This window comes from Xiphophorus hellerii, chromosome 3, assembly GCF_003331165.1.
Source record: "Xiphophorus hellerii strain 12219 chromosome 3, Xiphophorus_hellerii-4.1, whole genome shotgun sequence".
NCBI lineage: Eukaryota > Metazoa > Chordata > Actinopteri > Cyprinodontiformes > Poeciliidae > Xiphophorus > Xiphophorus hellerii.
In genome coordinates, this window is record NC_045674.1 from 24968871 (window position 1) to 24984635 (window position 15765).

General features: G+C 40.1%; 3 protein-coding genes across 6 annotated transcripts; 2 read left to right on the plus strand and 1 right to left on the minus strand.

Annotated features, from left to right (window-relative positions):
• Positions 1–714: 714 nt before the first annotated feature.
• On the plus strand, positions 715–6977 carry LOC116717951 (sialoadhesin). Of its 2 annotated transcripts, XR_004338852.1 has the most exons (9): positions 715–1464; positions 1589–1731; positions 1920–1990; positions 2087–2292; positions 3406–3669; positions 3832–4134; positions 5226–5319; positions 5582–5977; positions 6142–6977. XR_004338852.1 is itself a non-coding variant. In XM_032559635.1 (8 exons), the coding sequence occupies exons 1-8, from the start codon at positions 1413–1415 to the stop codon at positions 5676–5678; spliced, it is 1230 nt and encodes a 409-aa protein (XP_032415526.1). In that variant the 5' UTR covers positions 715–1412; the 3' UTR covers positions 5679–6977. The 2 variants fall into 2 exon arrangements, 1 of the variants encoding a protein (XP_032415526.1); XM_032559635.1 differs by having other exon boundaries at positions 5582–6977.
• Positions 6978–7518: 541 nt separating this feature from the next.
• On the minus strand, positions 7519–13146 carry LOC116717952 (sialoadhesin-like). Of its 2 annotated transcripts, none has more exons than XM_032559638.1 (7): positions 11384–13146; positions 10161–10505; positions 9854–10075; positions 8929–9216; positions 8689–8767; positions 8546–8582; positions 7519–8455 (listed from the first exon to the last, which is right to left on the minus strand). In XM_032559638.1, exons 1-7 carry the CDS (start codon positions 11418–11420, stop codon positions 8417–8419), a joined length of 1047 nt encoding a protein of 348 aa, XP_032415529.1. In that variant the 5' UTR covers positions 11421–13146; the 3' UTR covers positions 7519–8416. The 2 variants fall into 2 exon arrangements, with proteins under 2 accessions (XP_032415529.1, XP_032415527.1); XM_032559636.1 differs by having other exon boundaries at positions 10161–10508; positions 11384–13144.
• Positions 13147–13160: 14 nt separating this feature from the next.
• On the plus strand, positions 13161–15765 carry LOC116717955 (uncharacterized). Of its 2 annotated transcripts, none has more exons than XM_032559643.1 (6): positions 13161–13324; positions 13864–13974; positions 14743–14969; positions 15066–15213; positions 15308–15430; positions 15547–15765. In XM_032559643.1, the coding sequence occupies exons 2-6, from the start codon at positions 13899–13901 to the stop codon at positions 15591–15593; spliced, it is 621 nt and encodes a 206-aa protein (XP_032415534.1). In that variant the 5' UTR covers positions 13161–13324; positions 13864–13898; the 3' UTR covers positions 15594–15765. The 2 variants fall into 2 exon arrangements, with proteins under 2 accessions (XP_032415534.1, XP_032415533.1); XM_032559642.1 differs by having other exon boundaries at positions 13162–13324; positions 13851–13974.

A 15765-nucleotide genomic window follows, 5' to 3' on the forward strand; every position in this document is an offset into this window, starting at 1 on the left:
TGATTAAAAGACGCCTATGGCAGTAAGTAGTGGTTAAATATGCAGCCAGAGCTATACTTGTTGATGGCTTCAGAAACTATATGGCATGTTTGTAATTTGCCAGTGGGCTTCTATCTAAGTATTATTGGGGATGTATAAATGTTTTTACTAAATAATAAAAATATACTAACCGCTGAACAGATGCTAATATTAATTTTGCTCCATATTAACCAGCACTGAGGAAATACGAGGATGGATGAGTGAGTGAGTGAGTGAGTGAGTGAGTGAGTGAGTGAGTGAGTGAGTGAGTGAGTGAGTATGTATGTATTTATGTTACGTTTCAAAGCATGAGTTGCTTCCACTCATAATTTCTGTTTAGTTTGTTTTAATTGGGGATTAGCTTAATCTGACCAGGATTAGCTCAGTGACTTAATTAATGATGAACTTAGTTGTTACTTGTTACATACTTTTTAAATCCAGTAATGCGTTTTTCCCTCAAGGTGACTCACCTGTATATATTCCTTAACAGCAGGTGAAATGTTGTTGTTGTTTTTCCTCTTTTGAAGTAAAACAAAATTGTGCTTTGGAAGTCCCGTTTAATAAAAAACAAAAAATATTTAAAAAAAAAAAAAAAGAATTTTACCCCTCCTCCCGACTAATTCTGCTAGTGTCCCAACGCGGGCAAATCCTTGTTTTCCAGTAAATCCTCCTTTTTTTCCTCTCTTCACAGGTTACTGACCCCGGAGAAAAAAGTGAAGCAACGTTTCCTACCAAAGTTTCGCCCGCGTTCATCAACCAAAACCACCAGCGCCCGCTTCTAGCTGTAAGGAGAACAACATTTGAAGGTCTGGGCTCGTAAAAACGATGTTTGCCGGAGGGGGGGGGTTGGATGAAGTTCGTCGCTTCTTCGTGTCTTCGCGGTCGGCTCCTTCTGTGGGCGCTCAGCTGCGCACGAGAGGGGTGCGAGTGACGTCAACGGTCCTGAGTGGACGAAGTGGACGCGAGCTCTCCCTCTGAAGTGACCGAGTGGATTCACTGTCTCACCTGAAAACATTTTCCTAATTAGGCACATTTTAATAGTGACTGTCGACAAACAGCAGGTGGTTTTCACTTGGTTAACTCAACAGGTGCCTCATACACACGCAAACAGGCGCACTCTGCAGGAGGAAGAAAACCTAACTCGGATGTGGTCATTTCTTTGTAATGACATGAAAGCACTGACATTAGCTAAGTTCATCGTGGGTGGAGAAAATAAAGGGGAAGCTGAAGACACTGGACCTATTGGTTTTGAGACAGAGAAGTGAACACAGCTGTGACCAGACACTGACAGGAAGCAGTGGGAAAACAAGCGAAAGAAAACTGAGGCTAGTACAGGTGAATTTAAAGGAGGGTGAACAGAAAACCACAGCAGGAGGAGAACATCAAGTGAAGTCATGGCACATCATCAGCAAAGCTGCTGCTTTCTCATCATTCTGTGCGTGAGAGGTAAAAACATGGCTAATGTATTCCAGCGTTATCACATGACAAAGTCAGTGAGACTGTTACAGTTTGATGACTAACTCCTGAGTTATATTTCGTAGTAATGTAACACCTACTGTTTCTTCTGCAGGTGTTCTGGGTGGTGATTGGTCAGTTGTTCTCCCCTCTAGTCCCATTTGTGCTGCGGTTGGTTCTTCAGTAATCTTCCCCTGTTCCTATGACTACCCACGTAACTCTGATGAAGTCCAGACAGATGGGCGGCTCTCCGCACAGGTAATAAAGGAGGCATTGTTTCTTGTAGCAGTAGGGATCACTTTCTGTGTAACCTTTCTGTGGTCAGAATAAGTAGATATCACCATGCCATGGTTCCTGTCAAACTCTAGCAAAATAAACTGTTCTCATAAGCTTCCTGGTAATACTTAGTGGGGATGTCTAGATTGTAATCTGCTGCTCTTTATTAGACAGGAAGCAGTGAAAAGAAAGTTTTGTCTAAGATGTGGTGTCTCGGAGACAGTCGCTGCTTAACGAAAAGGTACAACACTCATCAGAGAAAAACAAAAATACATCACAGGGCTTTCTGCAAAAACACACAGTTTCTAAGTTTACGTGTCCTGTATGTCTGTGTCAGCTATGTGTTCCACAGTGAAGGTATTTTCCAGGATCCATCTTATCAGAACCGGGTGAAGTACCTGGGACAACCAGGAAGCAAGAACTGCTCTCTGAGGATTTCTAATCTCAAAGAGTCAGACAGTGGAACATACGTGTTTTACCTCATCACCAACCATAAGACGCAGAAGATGCCTCCACAGACTGGCGTGCAGTTCTTAGCGGCAGGTGGGCACATTCGCTCCATTCTGTAAGATGCATGACAAACACAGTTTAATATTATTTCAAGACAGTTTTATCCATCTGTTTATTCCTTTTCCTAACCTGGAAGACTTTGAATTTATTCTTCCAGTGGCTGTTGCTTAATGTAGGTCTATTGGTGAGTTTCACCGTTAGCGAACAACACAAGGTCCACAGTGTGTTTGGTTTGCCACAAAAACTGATCGCTGTGAAATAAAAATGAAAACAACTGATTGATAGATATTTATATCTAAAATATATGCAAAGCAGAACATCAGTATTTGTATTTTTGTGTTGACATGTAACCGTTTCCTTTTTGAAAGCTTTGACTCCTCGTGCTTTTCGCAGGAAGCAGAACTGAAACCTGCCAGTGGCCTTTTGACATAATAATCACTATATATAAACCCCTGGCTTTGTATTACTTCAATAAAGAAAAACCAGTCAGAAACAAATGTTACAATGTTTTTTTTTTATATTCAAATTACAGTATCAAACCCTGTGAAACCATAGGATTTAGGGCATTAAAAGGATTTAAAAACTGAAATTATCTCCTGACACAAAATGAGTCAACTCCTGGTGGGAAGAACCGCTTTCTGCTTTTGTCTTTTTAACCACACAGACATTCCTGTCTAACTGCATGTAATAACAAATACATCTGTAGGTAACAGCTTTGTGGCTTCCTTGTTTCTAATGTTGTTTTGTCTAATGTTATAAACCTCAAGCAACATTTCTAGTCTGCATTTTATAGGTGGAGCCTAATCTTTGTTTTGCTGTGTGTAAAATGCAAGCCATCGCCCCAAGCTTTGAATTATAAGCAATTAATTCAGCAAAACTTCTAATTTATTCCAGAGTAGTAACTAATATGTTATCAAAATACACAAATGCTTCTTAAAAGATTTATTTATTTACCAAAAAAAAAACACTAAATAGAACTGATGATAAAAAAACATCTTAAGTGATGATATTGCCCTTCATTGTTTACGATTCTATCAAGTCAAAATGAATTAAATTTGCTGGGTACCTTTATCGTTATATAGGTACGCTCCTGAAACACGAGGTTCTTCATTCAGGTTCCTTTTCTCTCCCTTTTTGTCACTGCAGCTACATGCACTGCAGTTGCGGTCATGGCGAGTCCATCCCGTTTTGTCCTGGAGGGGACAGCCTTAAACCTGGCCTGTTGCAACCCAGCTGCCACTTCGCTAAGCCGCTTCGCATGGTACAGTACCAAAGGTGCCAGGTTGGAAGGTGCTGGACCGGTGTGGAAGACCCGCAAAGTTACAACGGCTCATTCTGGCAGCTACTACTGCCAAATGCAGACTGGAGACGAAACGCAACGCTCAAATGTTCTGGAAATCGATGTGCAGTGTAAGTGAAATGTAACTTTGAAACCAATCTACATCATATTTAATTATACTGAAAACCTGTTTAAAGATATGTTTGCATCTGTCCACTACTTGATTCATTTTTCATCTTCTTTAAATCTTGTGATATTTGACGTTAATGACTTTTAATGCCAACCTCCTGTAGACTCGCCTAGAAACATAATCCTCTCCACCTGGAGAGCAGAGAAGGATCATCGTGTGACTCTGACCTGCAGCAGTGAGGCCAACCCACTGGTCCTCACCTACTTTTGGTACCAGGGTGCAGCATGTCTCCCAGCAGCAGACGTAAGCTTTTATCGAGGAAGATCCACCCAGGCTACATTGACAGGAAGAGTCCCAAAACTCACCAGTGCCAACATCACCACGGAGGACGATGGGGAGCACTGCTGTGTGGCACGCAACAAACACGGCTTTCAGAAAGCCAGCTTGATTCTGCCCAGCTTCGAAGGTAGGTCAATGCAGAGCCTCGAGATCACATTCAAGGGATTTTTTTTTCCAAGTTCTCTGTTATGAGTACAGGATTCAGAGTATAGGATCCTTCAAAATGTGTTTTATTTTTAGATACTACGGCACTGTGGATTCAGGTATTGTTGGTATCATTTGCTGCATGTCAAATTAAACTATCTTTACATGGTAATCAACCAAATACGGCCAAATATTACCTTAAAATAACATTCATAAAGTTGGTAATGAGGTTGCAACATAGTAGTGTTTACAATGCATCTCAAAAGTACTTATTATATTGAAAATATATATTTCAATATATTTTAGTGAGATCTCATGTGGCCGATTAACACAAAGTACAGTATATTTGTGACGTCAGAAGAAATTGTTCATGGTTTTGATGCTTTTTTTTTACAAACATAAATCTTAGAAATGATGAAACACTTTGACACCTTGTTCCTATTGGGTTATACAGAGTTAACAGCATCATGCTATGGAGGTGCTTTTCTTCAGAATGGAGTGATCTTAGAAGAAAACCTGTTGTAAAGTACTTATGACTCGGGCAGAGACTGAGCCTTCAGCAGGACAGTGATCCAAAACATACAGCCAGAGCTACAATTTAATAGTTTAGATTGAGTGAGAGTGGCCTAGTCAAAGTCCAGAGCGATAAGATGTGATAAGATGTGGCAAAATTTGGAAACCCATGTCCTATTTATACAATCCTGTGGGGTTTTACTTTCATTGGAGAGAAGAATAACCTTCGATTTCAGTCTCAAGATGGAGGGACGTGGTCTCAAAAGACCAGCAGCTGTAGCTGCAGCGTAAGATGTTTCTGTAAACTAGCCGGCTGAAAAAAAAGCATGTCACTCTATTCAGACTTTTATTTGTAAAATAATTGGAAACTATCTATCATTCTTCTTCCACTTCACAACCATCCACCATTTTGTTGGTCTGTCTCTTAAGATTCTCAATAAAACATCGAATTTTATTTTTGTATAATGTGACAAGACATTAGAGCTTCAGATGGTATGTATATTTTGCTAAGGCTCTGTGTATGTATGCATTGAGTTCTCTGTAATCTTCTGCTCTTTGCAGTGGCCGACTCTCCAGAAAGGACAATTTTGGTGACTGGATTAACTATTGGGGTCGTGCTGGCTAGTGCTGCGTTAGCTGCCTTTTTTATGATAAGGTGAGTGACGTCTTTGCTCCTTTCACGATCATCAAGTCATATTAACAAGACCGGGACTGCTGCTTCCAATAAGCATCAGACATAACACAGTCCTATTTATAGACAGTATGGTTGTAGTTCTTGTCTGGATGAACAAAACAAATCAACTTTTGTGAAGGTGTGGCGTATCCAAAGCTATGCGTAGATGACCAAAAGAGTTACAAAAAAAAGAGAAAAGAATAGTTACACTTCCTCTATAAATCTGTGTTTGTTCTGCTTTCAGGAAAAAGAAGAAAGCCAGAAGACAGCCAGACAGTGTCGCAGACACTGTCACAGTTGTCCTCACTGTTGTCCTCACTGGGACCACTGTGACAGAGTGAAGGAACTGCTTTGATTATGTGTGCCAACACACACGTTGGGTAACACAGTAACACAATGTTGAGAACTAATGGATGCATGAGATGTCGGATCATCCTGCCCTGTAAACCCCCCATATTCATAAAGTTACACAATGCAACCTATTTTGGGATTTTTGAAACAAAAAAGGACCAGAGTTTCCTAACCCTGGTCCCCAAAGCGCGCTGCCCGGCTTGTTTTAGAAGTGTCTCTGCTTTTACACACCTGATTCAGATCATTACTGTTCAGCAACAGGCCTCTAAATCAGGGGTGTCCAAAGTGGGTCCTGGAGGGCCGGCATCCTGCATGTTTCAGTTTTCTCCCTGGTGGTAGAAACAGCCTTCTCAGCATGTCAGTGTTCTCCTGAGGCCTCTAACGAGCCATCATTTGATCCAGGTGCATTAATCCAGGGAGAGAACTAAAACACACAGGATGCCAGCCCTCCAGGACCCACTTTGGACACCCCTGCTCTAAATGATGTTCCCCCTACGGAGGGCTAAAAGGGCCACAATTCCACCCAAAAAAAAATGAAATAGTAAATATAATTGGGAGATTAAATGAAAGCTAAAAATAGATATTATATTGAACAAATATACATATTTTACCCAGTCCAAGTGTTATCCCTTCCCAGACTTTACATAAACCAGGTGACTGTAAATAATTAAGTGGTCCTTTTAATTATTAAATAACTTGTCCTGACCTGGTATTTATCTGTATATTTTAAAGGTCTAGATGAGTTATTAGAAGTACTTAGATGTGGAAATCAAATTTCATTTTGAAAATAACTATGCAGCATATTAATTTATATGGGTTGTTTTTTATATATCCATATATATTTTTTTTACATGAATAGATATTTCTTTTACGATTTTTTTATGTTTTGCATTTAGGCTGATTTGGTCCATTATAAATGAATACTTGAAGGTGCAAATTGTTTGTGTCTGGGATTACTGCTGTTGATATTTGAGCTCAACATGCCAAATATCAACATGGCATGGCATGTGTGCCTAATCGTACTTGTAGCAAATTCATTTATGATGTCTTTTAAGTCTAGTTTCTTGGGAAGTTGACTTTCTGTGGGAAGAAGAGTTAATTTTACTGATGTATGCATTACTTCTTTCTTTATTTCCTAGCAATTTCTTGCCCATGATCAAGTCTAATCATGAACCTTTTATAAAAATATTTCTCATAGTATCCTTCAAACCTTTTCTGTGCACCACATTTAAATGAACCTAGCATTTTAAACGTTACTTCATGGCTCAATACATTAAAAGTCAAAAGTTGTCAGTTGTTATTTTTGTGTTGTTAGCGCCGTGCTCTTGATCAGTTCAAAAGATATTTAGGAAAACCTAAATATTTCATAAACGGACCTAAATTGAAATGATTTGTTATAAATTGATGTCGGCTTGGACCAGTTGTACATCTGGTTTTGCTACTTTGAACTGCTAGCTCCTTGGAAACTGAATAATTTCTGTGTTTTACTATATGGGCGCTAATCTTTTTTTTTTTGTCAGTGGATAGCTTATAAGAAAACAAATAAACACATTTGTTGTATTTATTTCTTTATTAGAAGGAGTTTTAATCCTCACAGTGATCTAATGCATGGGTATTGTGAAGGAAGTGTTGAAAAAAAAACAGATGTGAATACAGGAAGTCCTCCACAGATCGTTACAGATGCAGACCACAAACGACATGACTTGTATAAGAAAGCAATTTTCAATTTCCTGAAGAGGCTCTTACTGAAAACCTGATGTTTCATGTTTAGTGTAATAATGATGATAGAAAACATGGTCATCACAACCACATAAAAAAACAACCTCACAGTCAGATTTATTTCTGTATTTAGAGTAAACTTTAGGTTTCAGATATTGAGCAGGGCCTGAAGAAGAGCGGGGCGAGGATGAAAACCTGCTTCCCGCCCAATCAGCTACAGGAGGCACTTGGATATTTTAGTGTCAGTTTATTTTTAGAAGAGGCCTTTTCAACCAAGACTGATTATGTAAAGTGCTCTCTCTTTTTTGTGTGAATGAAGTTATATTATCTGTTTTTGTTTTATTTTTTTTCCCCCATTTCACCTTTTCCATGCAGTAAATTCTCATTTTAAACTTTGAGCTGCAGTACGCACATTATGGAAAGTACAACATGTCAAATAAATTAAAAATAAGAAAAATTAAAGGTGTGAAAGTTATGTGCATTAAAAACAACACATTTGTGAAGCTGTAAAATTTCAATTACCATTATAAAGAAACTATAATAAAAGATAAATCTTATCGGGTCTAATCGAGACCACTGGACAAATTTCTTAAATATTTCTATAGGAGAACACATAATAATTGGCAAAGTGACGGAACATTTTCATGCTTGCTGAGATATGCAGACATGAATTCAAACTCAAGGGGGCAGTGTTACGTGTCTTAAAGCTGAACCATTTCTACCAATGACTGCAGCATAAACCAATGTTTGAATTTAGCATACAAATAACCAACCTACATTAAAAAAAAACATCAGTATTGTTTGAAATAGCAAATATCCATTCTACGTTCAAAATCCATTCAATGTTGCAGAGAAAAAAGAAAATGCACAATGCAGATCGTCCATGCAGCTTAGCTAAGCGTCAGGAAGCATTTTCTGTCCACGTGTTGAGACTTGGCAGCTCAAAGTTACTTTGATTCCTGTCCTTTGTTTCCTTGCTCATGCTAGGGATTTTAGAGCAGTTGTTCTTTCATCCAAAAATCCCATTTTCATAGTCATTGCTGGTATTCTGAAGAATAAAGGAGACTAGATTAGGCGTCACATGAGTCTGGTATCATTTCCTGTTTTATTTTTTTCAAAAACCTGTTCCTCTTCTCACCTCTTCGTTCTTTGCATGAGGACGAGACCGACACTTCCTTTAACAAGAAAACAAGAAGCTTCTATGAACAGAGTTTATTTTCTGGTGTCCCAATTCAGCAAAGCAACCAGAGCCAACTCAGAATGACGTTCTGCGTTACCTACCAGACCCAGATGAGAATCGGTGGCAGCACAAGCAGAATAATCACTTTAATTCCAATACCAAGGACAATCAAAGGATGGACTGGGGGGAAAAAAACAAGGAATAAACCACTAGAAATAATTAAAAGTAGCCACATATGTTTTAAACAAACCCCCAGTATCTTGAAGCTCTGAAGTTCAAATTAACATGAATGAATTAAAGCTGTAAGAATGCGAGTTCTTCCCTTCCTCCAGGATTCCTACCCGTTTCTTCCACCGCCAGCAGCAGCTCAGCTGAACGGCTCTGGCCCGCGCGGTTCTGGGCCTGGCAGATATACGTCCCAGTGTGGGCCAACTCAACGGAGGAAATACTCAGCACCTGCCCTGAGCCCACCTGGAGCTCGGTGCTGGAGTTGGAGACGTCACTGCTGTACCACCAGGTGTAAGTAATTGCAGCAGGGCTGGCAGAACCTCTGCAGGTCAAAGTCACGCTGCTGCCGACCAGCAGAGGGTCAGAGCGGTTCACCTCAACCGATACGTTCAGCGGAGGATCTGGAGAAAGAACACAACCGTGGTTCCAGTAAAAATAGGTTGATAGTACATACACAGTGTCATGCAGAAGTAGTCATACTATTTGAAGTTTTCTTTTACATTTCATCACATTTCAACTACAAGCCTCATTTTATTTTATTGTTTTCCGTGACAGTCGTACACAAAGCAGCCACATGGTTGAAGTGGAAGAAAAATGAGAACTTTCACCCCATTTGCAGATCTTTTAAAGCCTCCAATAGGTTTTATTCCAGGATTGTCCAGTATTTGTTTCACCCATTTTTCTATCAACCCTTACCAGCTTCCAAAATATCCCCACAGCACGCTGCTGCCACTACCATGCCGCAGCATGGCTAAGGTGCGTTCGGGGTTATGTACAGCATAAACGTCTTTTTAATATTCTTCCAGATTTGTGGTGGACAACAAATGATTGCCCCAACTGAGATTAGATGTTTAAAGCTTTGGATATTTTTCAATCATTTGTTTTTAAACATTGCCACGTCTTTCTCCTTGACCTGTCTGCTGTGTCTCTTGGTCTTCTTGATGGACTTTGTTCGACGTTCTCCAACAAACCAAACAAATTAGATATTGATTAATATCAAATGTATTCATCTTGACGTAGCATCATTATAGTGCTTACACCAAACATCCAGAGCCACAGGATCTGATTGCGAGGATTTTAGCCCCTCAAAAGCACATGAATAGTTTCCGGTATCTGTAGTCTGAGCCTGAAACGTTGGTTCTGCCAGCGGACGTCCGTCTCTGAACCAGATTATTTTGCCGTTTCGGCACTCTGTCTGACAGTCAAGGGTCACGCTGTCTCCGAGTCTCACTCTGTCGGGGTGTACGGTGGCTTTCAGCACTGGAGATCAAGCAAAGACAAGACTTACACCACAAAAAGACATTCAACCTGAAAACGGAAACCTGAGAACGTAAATCTGTTTTACCTGTGACAGAGAGAAACACTGACGTCTTACTGCGCCGTCCAAACTTATCTGTGTCAAACCAGAAGTAGTAATATCCAGTGTCGTTCTCCTGCAGGTCACGCAAAACCAGGCTGCAGTTGTGTGCATGATCACCTTGATACTCAAAGCGACCATTATATGACGGAAGGCCTGAAAGCCTGACGCGTTCCCAGACGCCATTTTGATTCATTCCTCTGTCCCATGCGGTCCCTCTGACGGATTCCTCGTCTGGGTAGCTGTACGAACACCTGAACTCCACCGAAGACCCCCTCAACGCACAAATATCCGGGTTCTCAAAGGTCACCGACCAGGCAGCACTCACTTTCTCTGCTAGTAAAAACACAAAATAAAACTTGTGATGACCGTTTTTAAATCATTTATAAGGTCATGGGGAAAAGAAACTTAATTGACTTGAAAAAAATAATACGCCCCATGATTCAGCAGAACAGCCTTCAATAGCAATAATTTATAAATTCGTAGTTTTTGGTATGGCTTCATTGGACTCTTTCATGTACAGTAAAAGCAGTTAGCAGCAGGTGTTGCTACTTTCCCTCTTAAACTCTGTAAATGCAACACAGGAAACAAACAAACAAAAAACAAAGCATAAAGAAAAACACACTTCCAGCCTTATGAGCCAAGCTTTGTGCTTGAAGTTCATTTCACTTGCTTGTTCCCCCCCTGAGCCAAAAATCATTTAAATAAACATAAAGCTAATTTAACATGACATTCATAGCATTGCATGTGGGAACAGTTTACACAAGAAGAGTATTTAAATAAAAAATATCATGTCATCAACATTAATTTTGCAGTGGGAGGTATGTGTGATGATGCATTTGTAGATATGAGAAAAACAACACTTTTCAAAGTGTTTCCAAGCCTAAAGTGAAACTTTGACAGAAAACAACGAAACTGAAGAGCTCCCATCACCATGGAAACGCTGCACTGTTGCAATAAAAGGTAACAGTTCATGTTGAGGCTCAAACAGAAAACGCAGCTCCTCTTCAGTTTGTGTTTCCTAGCGTTGGTGCTTGATTCACGGACTGTATTTAACATATTTAACCTGGAATCAATGTTTTGAACAAATTCTTGGTCTAAGTTCAGAAATGATCAAACATTAAGATGAGCCTTAAGAGGTTTGCTACTCTTGCAAATGTAAAAGATTTTCAAGTAGAAATAATATTTAGAATAACTACATATTTACTTACCCTGCTGCAGCAGAAGAAGTATCAGCACTTGAATCATGTTCTACAAGAATAAGAAACTGAGTTGATAGTTCATTTCTCAAAGCAAGCTGTAGTGATCGGGGCCCAACCCACGGCTGCACAAACAGATTTGAAGAAGTTTTAGGTGGAAGTTTGTCACAAACATGATCAGTAAGCATTATGTAAATCAGCCAGGATAGGAAGGGAGGAGTTTGTTTGTCCCTGATCACATGGTGAGTTTGAACCAGAATCTGATATTTAAGGTGAAATTGGAGAATAAAGAATGAAGATCAGTGAATGTCCTAAGAGATAGCTGAAGAGCTGATGGAGATCAAATGGGGGCTGCTGATGTTTCTAGGGTGGTGAAGTTTCTTAAGTCTCCCGTTAAAAGAAAAAAAAAGAAAAGGAAAACAACAGGGTAAACTTGAGTTTTGTTTTGTTCTTCAGTTCCTAAAACAAATTTCCTTAATTACTTTTCCTCTTGTGGTGTTTGAGATATAATAATCTCTGTCAATGACATAGCAGGATCTTGAACGCAGGAGGTCTCAGTTTCAGCATGGATGACTGGAGCCAAAACCAGCTTTCATCTTTCACTACTGAATCAGAGTATTTTTAGAGTTTTTGTTTTTCTACTCCAACCGTTTTAAAGTGGCTGCCCATATGCCACTTTCCCCCATTCTGTGACATTACAACTTCCAACTTCAGGATGTCGAATTGGGATTTTAGAGCAGTTTGAACCCCGTCTCTCAGTTTTCCCAGCCACCCCTGAACTCATCGCTTACTCTCTCCATGATTCCCAGACTGATCACGCCTGATCTGAGGCGTGTAAAGCTCACCTGTTTTCCCCTGCCCTCTGCTGGACTCATCTGCAGCCCAGTCTTACCATTCCAGAAATTAGCTGAAGTCTCTGGACTTTGACTGGTCCATTCTAACAAGTGAATACTCTCTGCTCTAAGTGGTTTATTTATTTTTTGCAGCTACTACACATGTTTCCTCCAGTGTTTCCATTCATGACAACCATCTGCTCAATAGCGTGAAGCTTGTTTCTCATCTACTCACGTGAAAAGATGCTTCCGCCTGAGCCGTGGCCCTCTGCAGCTCCTCTAGGGTCGTCTTGGCTGCATCTCTGATTAATGCTTCCACGTTCAGTCAGTCAACCATGTCTTGACACGTTTGCAGTTGTGGCACACTCTTCCTGTTTTGATGTGTTGAACAAAACATTACATAACCTAACCCTGCTTTGACCTCTCTGCTGCCGTCTTTGAGCTTCATTAATCCCAATGAAACTCCCAATAAAACACATCGAAGTGTAAGTCAGAAATACTAAGAAAAAGTACAAGGGTTGCAAAAACCTTTAAAAGTCGATTGGGCCACACATGTTGATAGCTTGGTTTCATCAGTGGGCCTCTTAGCTTGGTATTTAGGAAAATGTTTAGCTTGTTAATTGTCAAGTGAATTGATCTTCCCTTTAGGCTGCAGCAGGACGATGAACCTGCTGAACAAGCACGCTGGAGGTGTTTATATGGAGCACTGTTGATGTTGGAAGCAAGTAAAAGTGAAATCTTTTCTTGGCAAACATGCATGTGGGCACTAATATAAAGGTTTTTCATGGAAGGTTTTTCTATTTTCATTCTCAAGAGAACAAAAGGTTTTGTGATGTACTTTTGAGCGACGCAGAAAGGAAATGGAGAGCAGAGAAAACGTAAACATTTTTGACTGCGTAGCGTTTCTTGGTTGAAAAGCTCCACAGCTGCTCGACCTGTTTGCTGTTCTCAGAAATCTGCCCGGCTCGTCAGGAACTCTTCCACATTCCTCCAGGTGCCTCGGTCGTCTGAAGTTCCTGTCTTGCTGGGGACAATTGAAGAGACCGAGGAAGTTTAGGCGCAGAGGGAGACACGAGGCGCGCCGGTTCACAGAAGCATTTGCATTCGGTGCATTTGTGAGGTCAGAAAAAAAAAGATATTATTTTTATATCTGTAAATAGGGAAGCTGTCTTCAGAGCTAAGGAGGAATTTGTTGTGTAATCAGATTTCTCTTTCTTTATCTGGTATTTAACTAGAATGTATCTGTGCTTTAATGTAGAAAGAAGGAAGCCAGGCTATAGTTTTGTTTTGATTAAGCCTTCAGCAAAAGCATTTATGTAACATTATGAGTGCCTGAATGTGTTTTTAAATGTGATTCTACCAATAGTAACTTTGCGGCTGTTAATTATAGAAAATGAGTTGATGTAATTCATGTTGATTAATGAATTTACAGTATCGGTTTAATATTTTGGGATTTACTGAAGTAAAACCCAGTTCGTTTAAGTTTATGCCAGGGAGGGTTTGAGTTGACAGAGGTGTCTAAAAACGCATACGTGTCGTCACAATGTCTAGCTGCAACATTTTGGCAAACAAATGTGAAATTTATTGCCGTACTGGTTATTTAATCTTTATGAAAAGAGCTGTGTGCATTTTTCTAACTCGCCCAGAGGTTATCTGTAGGGAATAAGAGAAACTAACTGAGTCAAGCAGAAGAAATGGCAGAGAAGAGAAAAGTCTCTCAGATCTGCTGGCTGCTCCTGGCGGTGCTTCAATTCACTGCACCTTCTTCAGGTAAATAACAACACGAACGTCACAGACGCGTTAGCAGCTGCCTGCACTGAATGCTTTGCATTGTGTGATTGAATTTGAGGCGTAGATGTTATCACCGCAGCAGATGTAAAGAGGTGACCTGACATTTTTCAGTCTAAAGACTCGTGATGCAGAGAATCGTCATTATTACATGTTAAAAGTAACGTTAGCAGTATGTTACATTTAGTGAATAAATGTAACATACTGCTAACTTTTATTATTATACTGCTAACTATGATTATTATTATGACAACATGTTTGACACAATGAAGCCAAAATCTTTTCTTATACCTTAAATTATTATTATTTTTTTTTCTTTTTATGTTACCAACATGTTTCTTAGGACTGGAACTAAATGTTTTATTTTTAAAGAGTCCCAGCTTAAATATGATGAGGACCTCAAAAAACTTGAAGCTCTTCAACCCCCCACCCCCCCCCACTCCCCCCCCACCCCCCACTAACTATTAAGATGGATATCAATCTTCTAAATGTCATTCTTTAAAATAAAATGTAAATTATTTTGTTCTTTCAAACCCAATCCTGAGTTTGCATTTTATTTTTCTTTGTGCTCGTCTCATTTCTCCTCAAAAACAAATTTCTAGTTTAAACAAAAATTCAATTCAAATGCAAATCTGCAGATGCATTTCAGATGTATCAGCATGTTTTTTTTTTGTTTTTTAAATAGAAAAAAAACACCCTTTCACCCTATTTTGGTGTGCTTCTTTTGTTTTTAATCTTCACCTGCCTCAGCACAAGACGCCACGACCTCCTCGGCAAACTCTACCGACACCTCAGCTCCAAAGAACGTCTCTGGCTATCGGACTCTTCCGACTGATGTCAGAGTGGCCGTGGGCGAGCCTGCAGAGTTCAGGTGTGGAGTGCCTGAAGCCTCCAAAAGCCTCACATTCACCTTTTACAGCAGCCATGGAAACTACACCCTCTCCTGCCCCAACGGCAAGGTGGAGGACATTCCCCAGGTGAGACGGTCATGACGTTGAAGCTGTTCGTTCACCTCGTACAGTAAAGTTAATCTCTTCAACTGCGAGCTTTTTCTTCTGCGTCTGTCGCCTCAGGCTCCGTATGGGCGTTGTGAGGTGAAGGGTGGTGAACTGGTGGCGATTTGGACCCTCAAAGGAACCTCCTACTCTGACAACGACACGCTGGTCGTTTGTCACCAGTCAAACGATCCAGAAGACTGCTCTGCTGTCCTGCATGTCTATGGTGAAATCAGGAAACATTTTGTAAATTACACATTGCATATGTGATGTGATCAGTCGAAATCATTTTGCTTAAACTTCTTCACACCTGCCTGCAGATAAAGGTGCCAGCTATGCTACCCTCGTTGGATGTGTGATCGGAGGATTCTTTGGGGTCCTTTTGATTTTCGGCCTCATTTTTCTCCTGATGCCAAAATCCATGACGATTCAGAACTGCCTTGGTAAGCAGTGACTTAATGTTTATGTGGCAAATGTAGGAACAATAACAACAACAAAAAAGAGAGCAATCTGACAAAATCTTAAGAACTGATGCAATATGCAAAATTGTTGTTTTTAGATGAAGAGGACATCATCGATGACCTGGACTCAATCGTAAAAGAGTGAACCAAGAGAAAGAATCGAAACAAAACTCCATTCATCTGCCAGTTTTACTTCTAATTCCAGTTGAACCATGTTATACAGATGATGTTGGCTTGTCTCTACCTGCTGCACATCTTCCTTCTACATTCAGTCATTGGATGACGGCCATCATAATAATAAAAATAATAGATAATAC

Excerpts from the sequence above, each read along its gene's own strand:
- LOC116717951 (XM_032559635.1), top strand. The coding sequence starts at position 1,413 with ATGGCACATCATCAGCAAAGCTGCTGCTTTCTCATCATTCTGTGCGTG. Across the intron at positions 1,991-2,086 it reads AGTCGCTGCTTAACGAAAAG|CTATGTGTTCCACAGTGAAG; the intron begins GTACAACACTCA and ends TGTCTGTGTCAG. Across the intron at positions 3,670-3,831 it reads TCTGGAAATCGATGTGCAGT|ACTCGCCTAGAAACATAATC; the intron begins GTAAGTGAAATG and ends AACCTCCTGTAG.
- LOC116717955 (XM_032559643.1), top strand. The coding sequence starts at position 13,899 with ATGGCAGAGAAGAGAAAAGTCTCTCAGATCTGCTGGCTGCTCCTGGCG. Across the intron at positions 13,975-14,742 it reads ATTCACTGCACCTTCTTCAG|CACAAGACGCCACGACCTCC; the intron begins GTAAATAACAAC and ends CACCTGCCTCAG. Across the intron at positions 14,970-15,065 it reads AGGTGGAGGACATTCCCCAG|GCTCCGTATGGGCGTTGTGA; the intron begins GTGAGACGGTCA and ends CTGTCGCCTCAG.
- LOC116717952 (XM_032559636.1), bottom strand. The coding sequence starts at position 11,420 with ATGATTCAAGTGCTGATACTTCTTCTGCTGCAGCAGG. Across the intron at positions 8,583-8,688 it reads CCGATTCTCATCTGGGTCTG|GAAGTGTCGGTCTCGTCCTC; the intron begins GTAGGTAACGCA and ends TTCTTGTTAAAG. Across the intron at positions 8,456-8,545 it reads CTCATGCAAAGAACGAAGAG|AATACCAGCAATGACTATGA; the intron begins GTGAGAAGAGGA and ends TTTATTCTTCAG.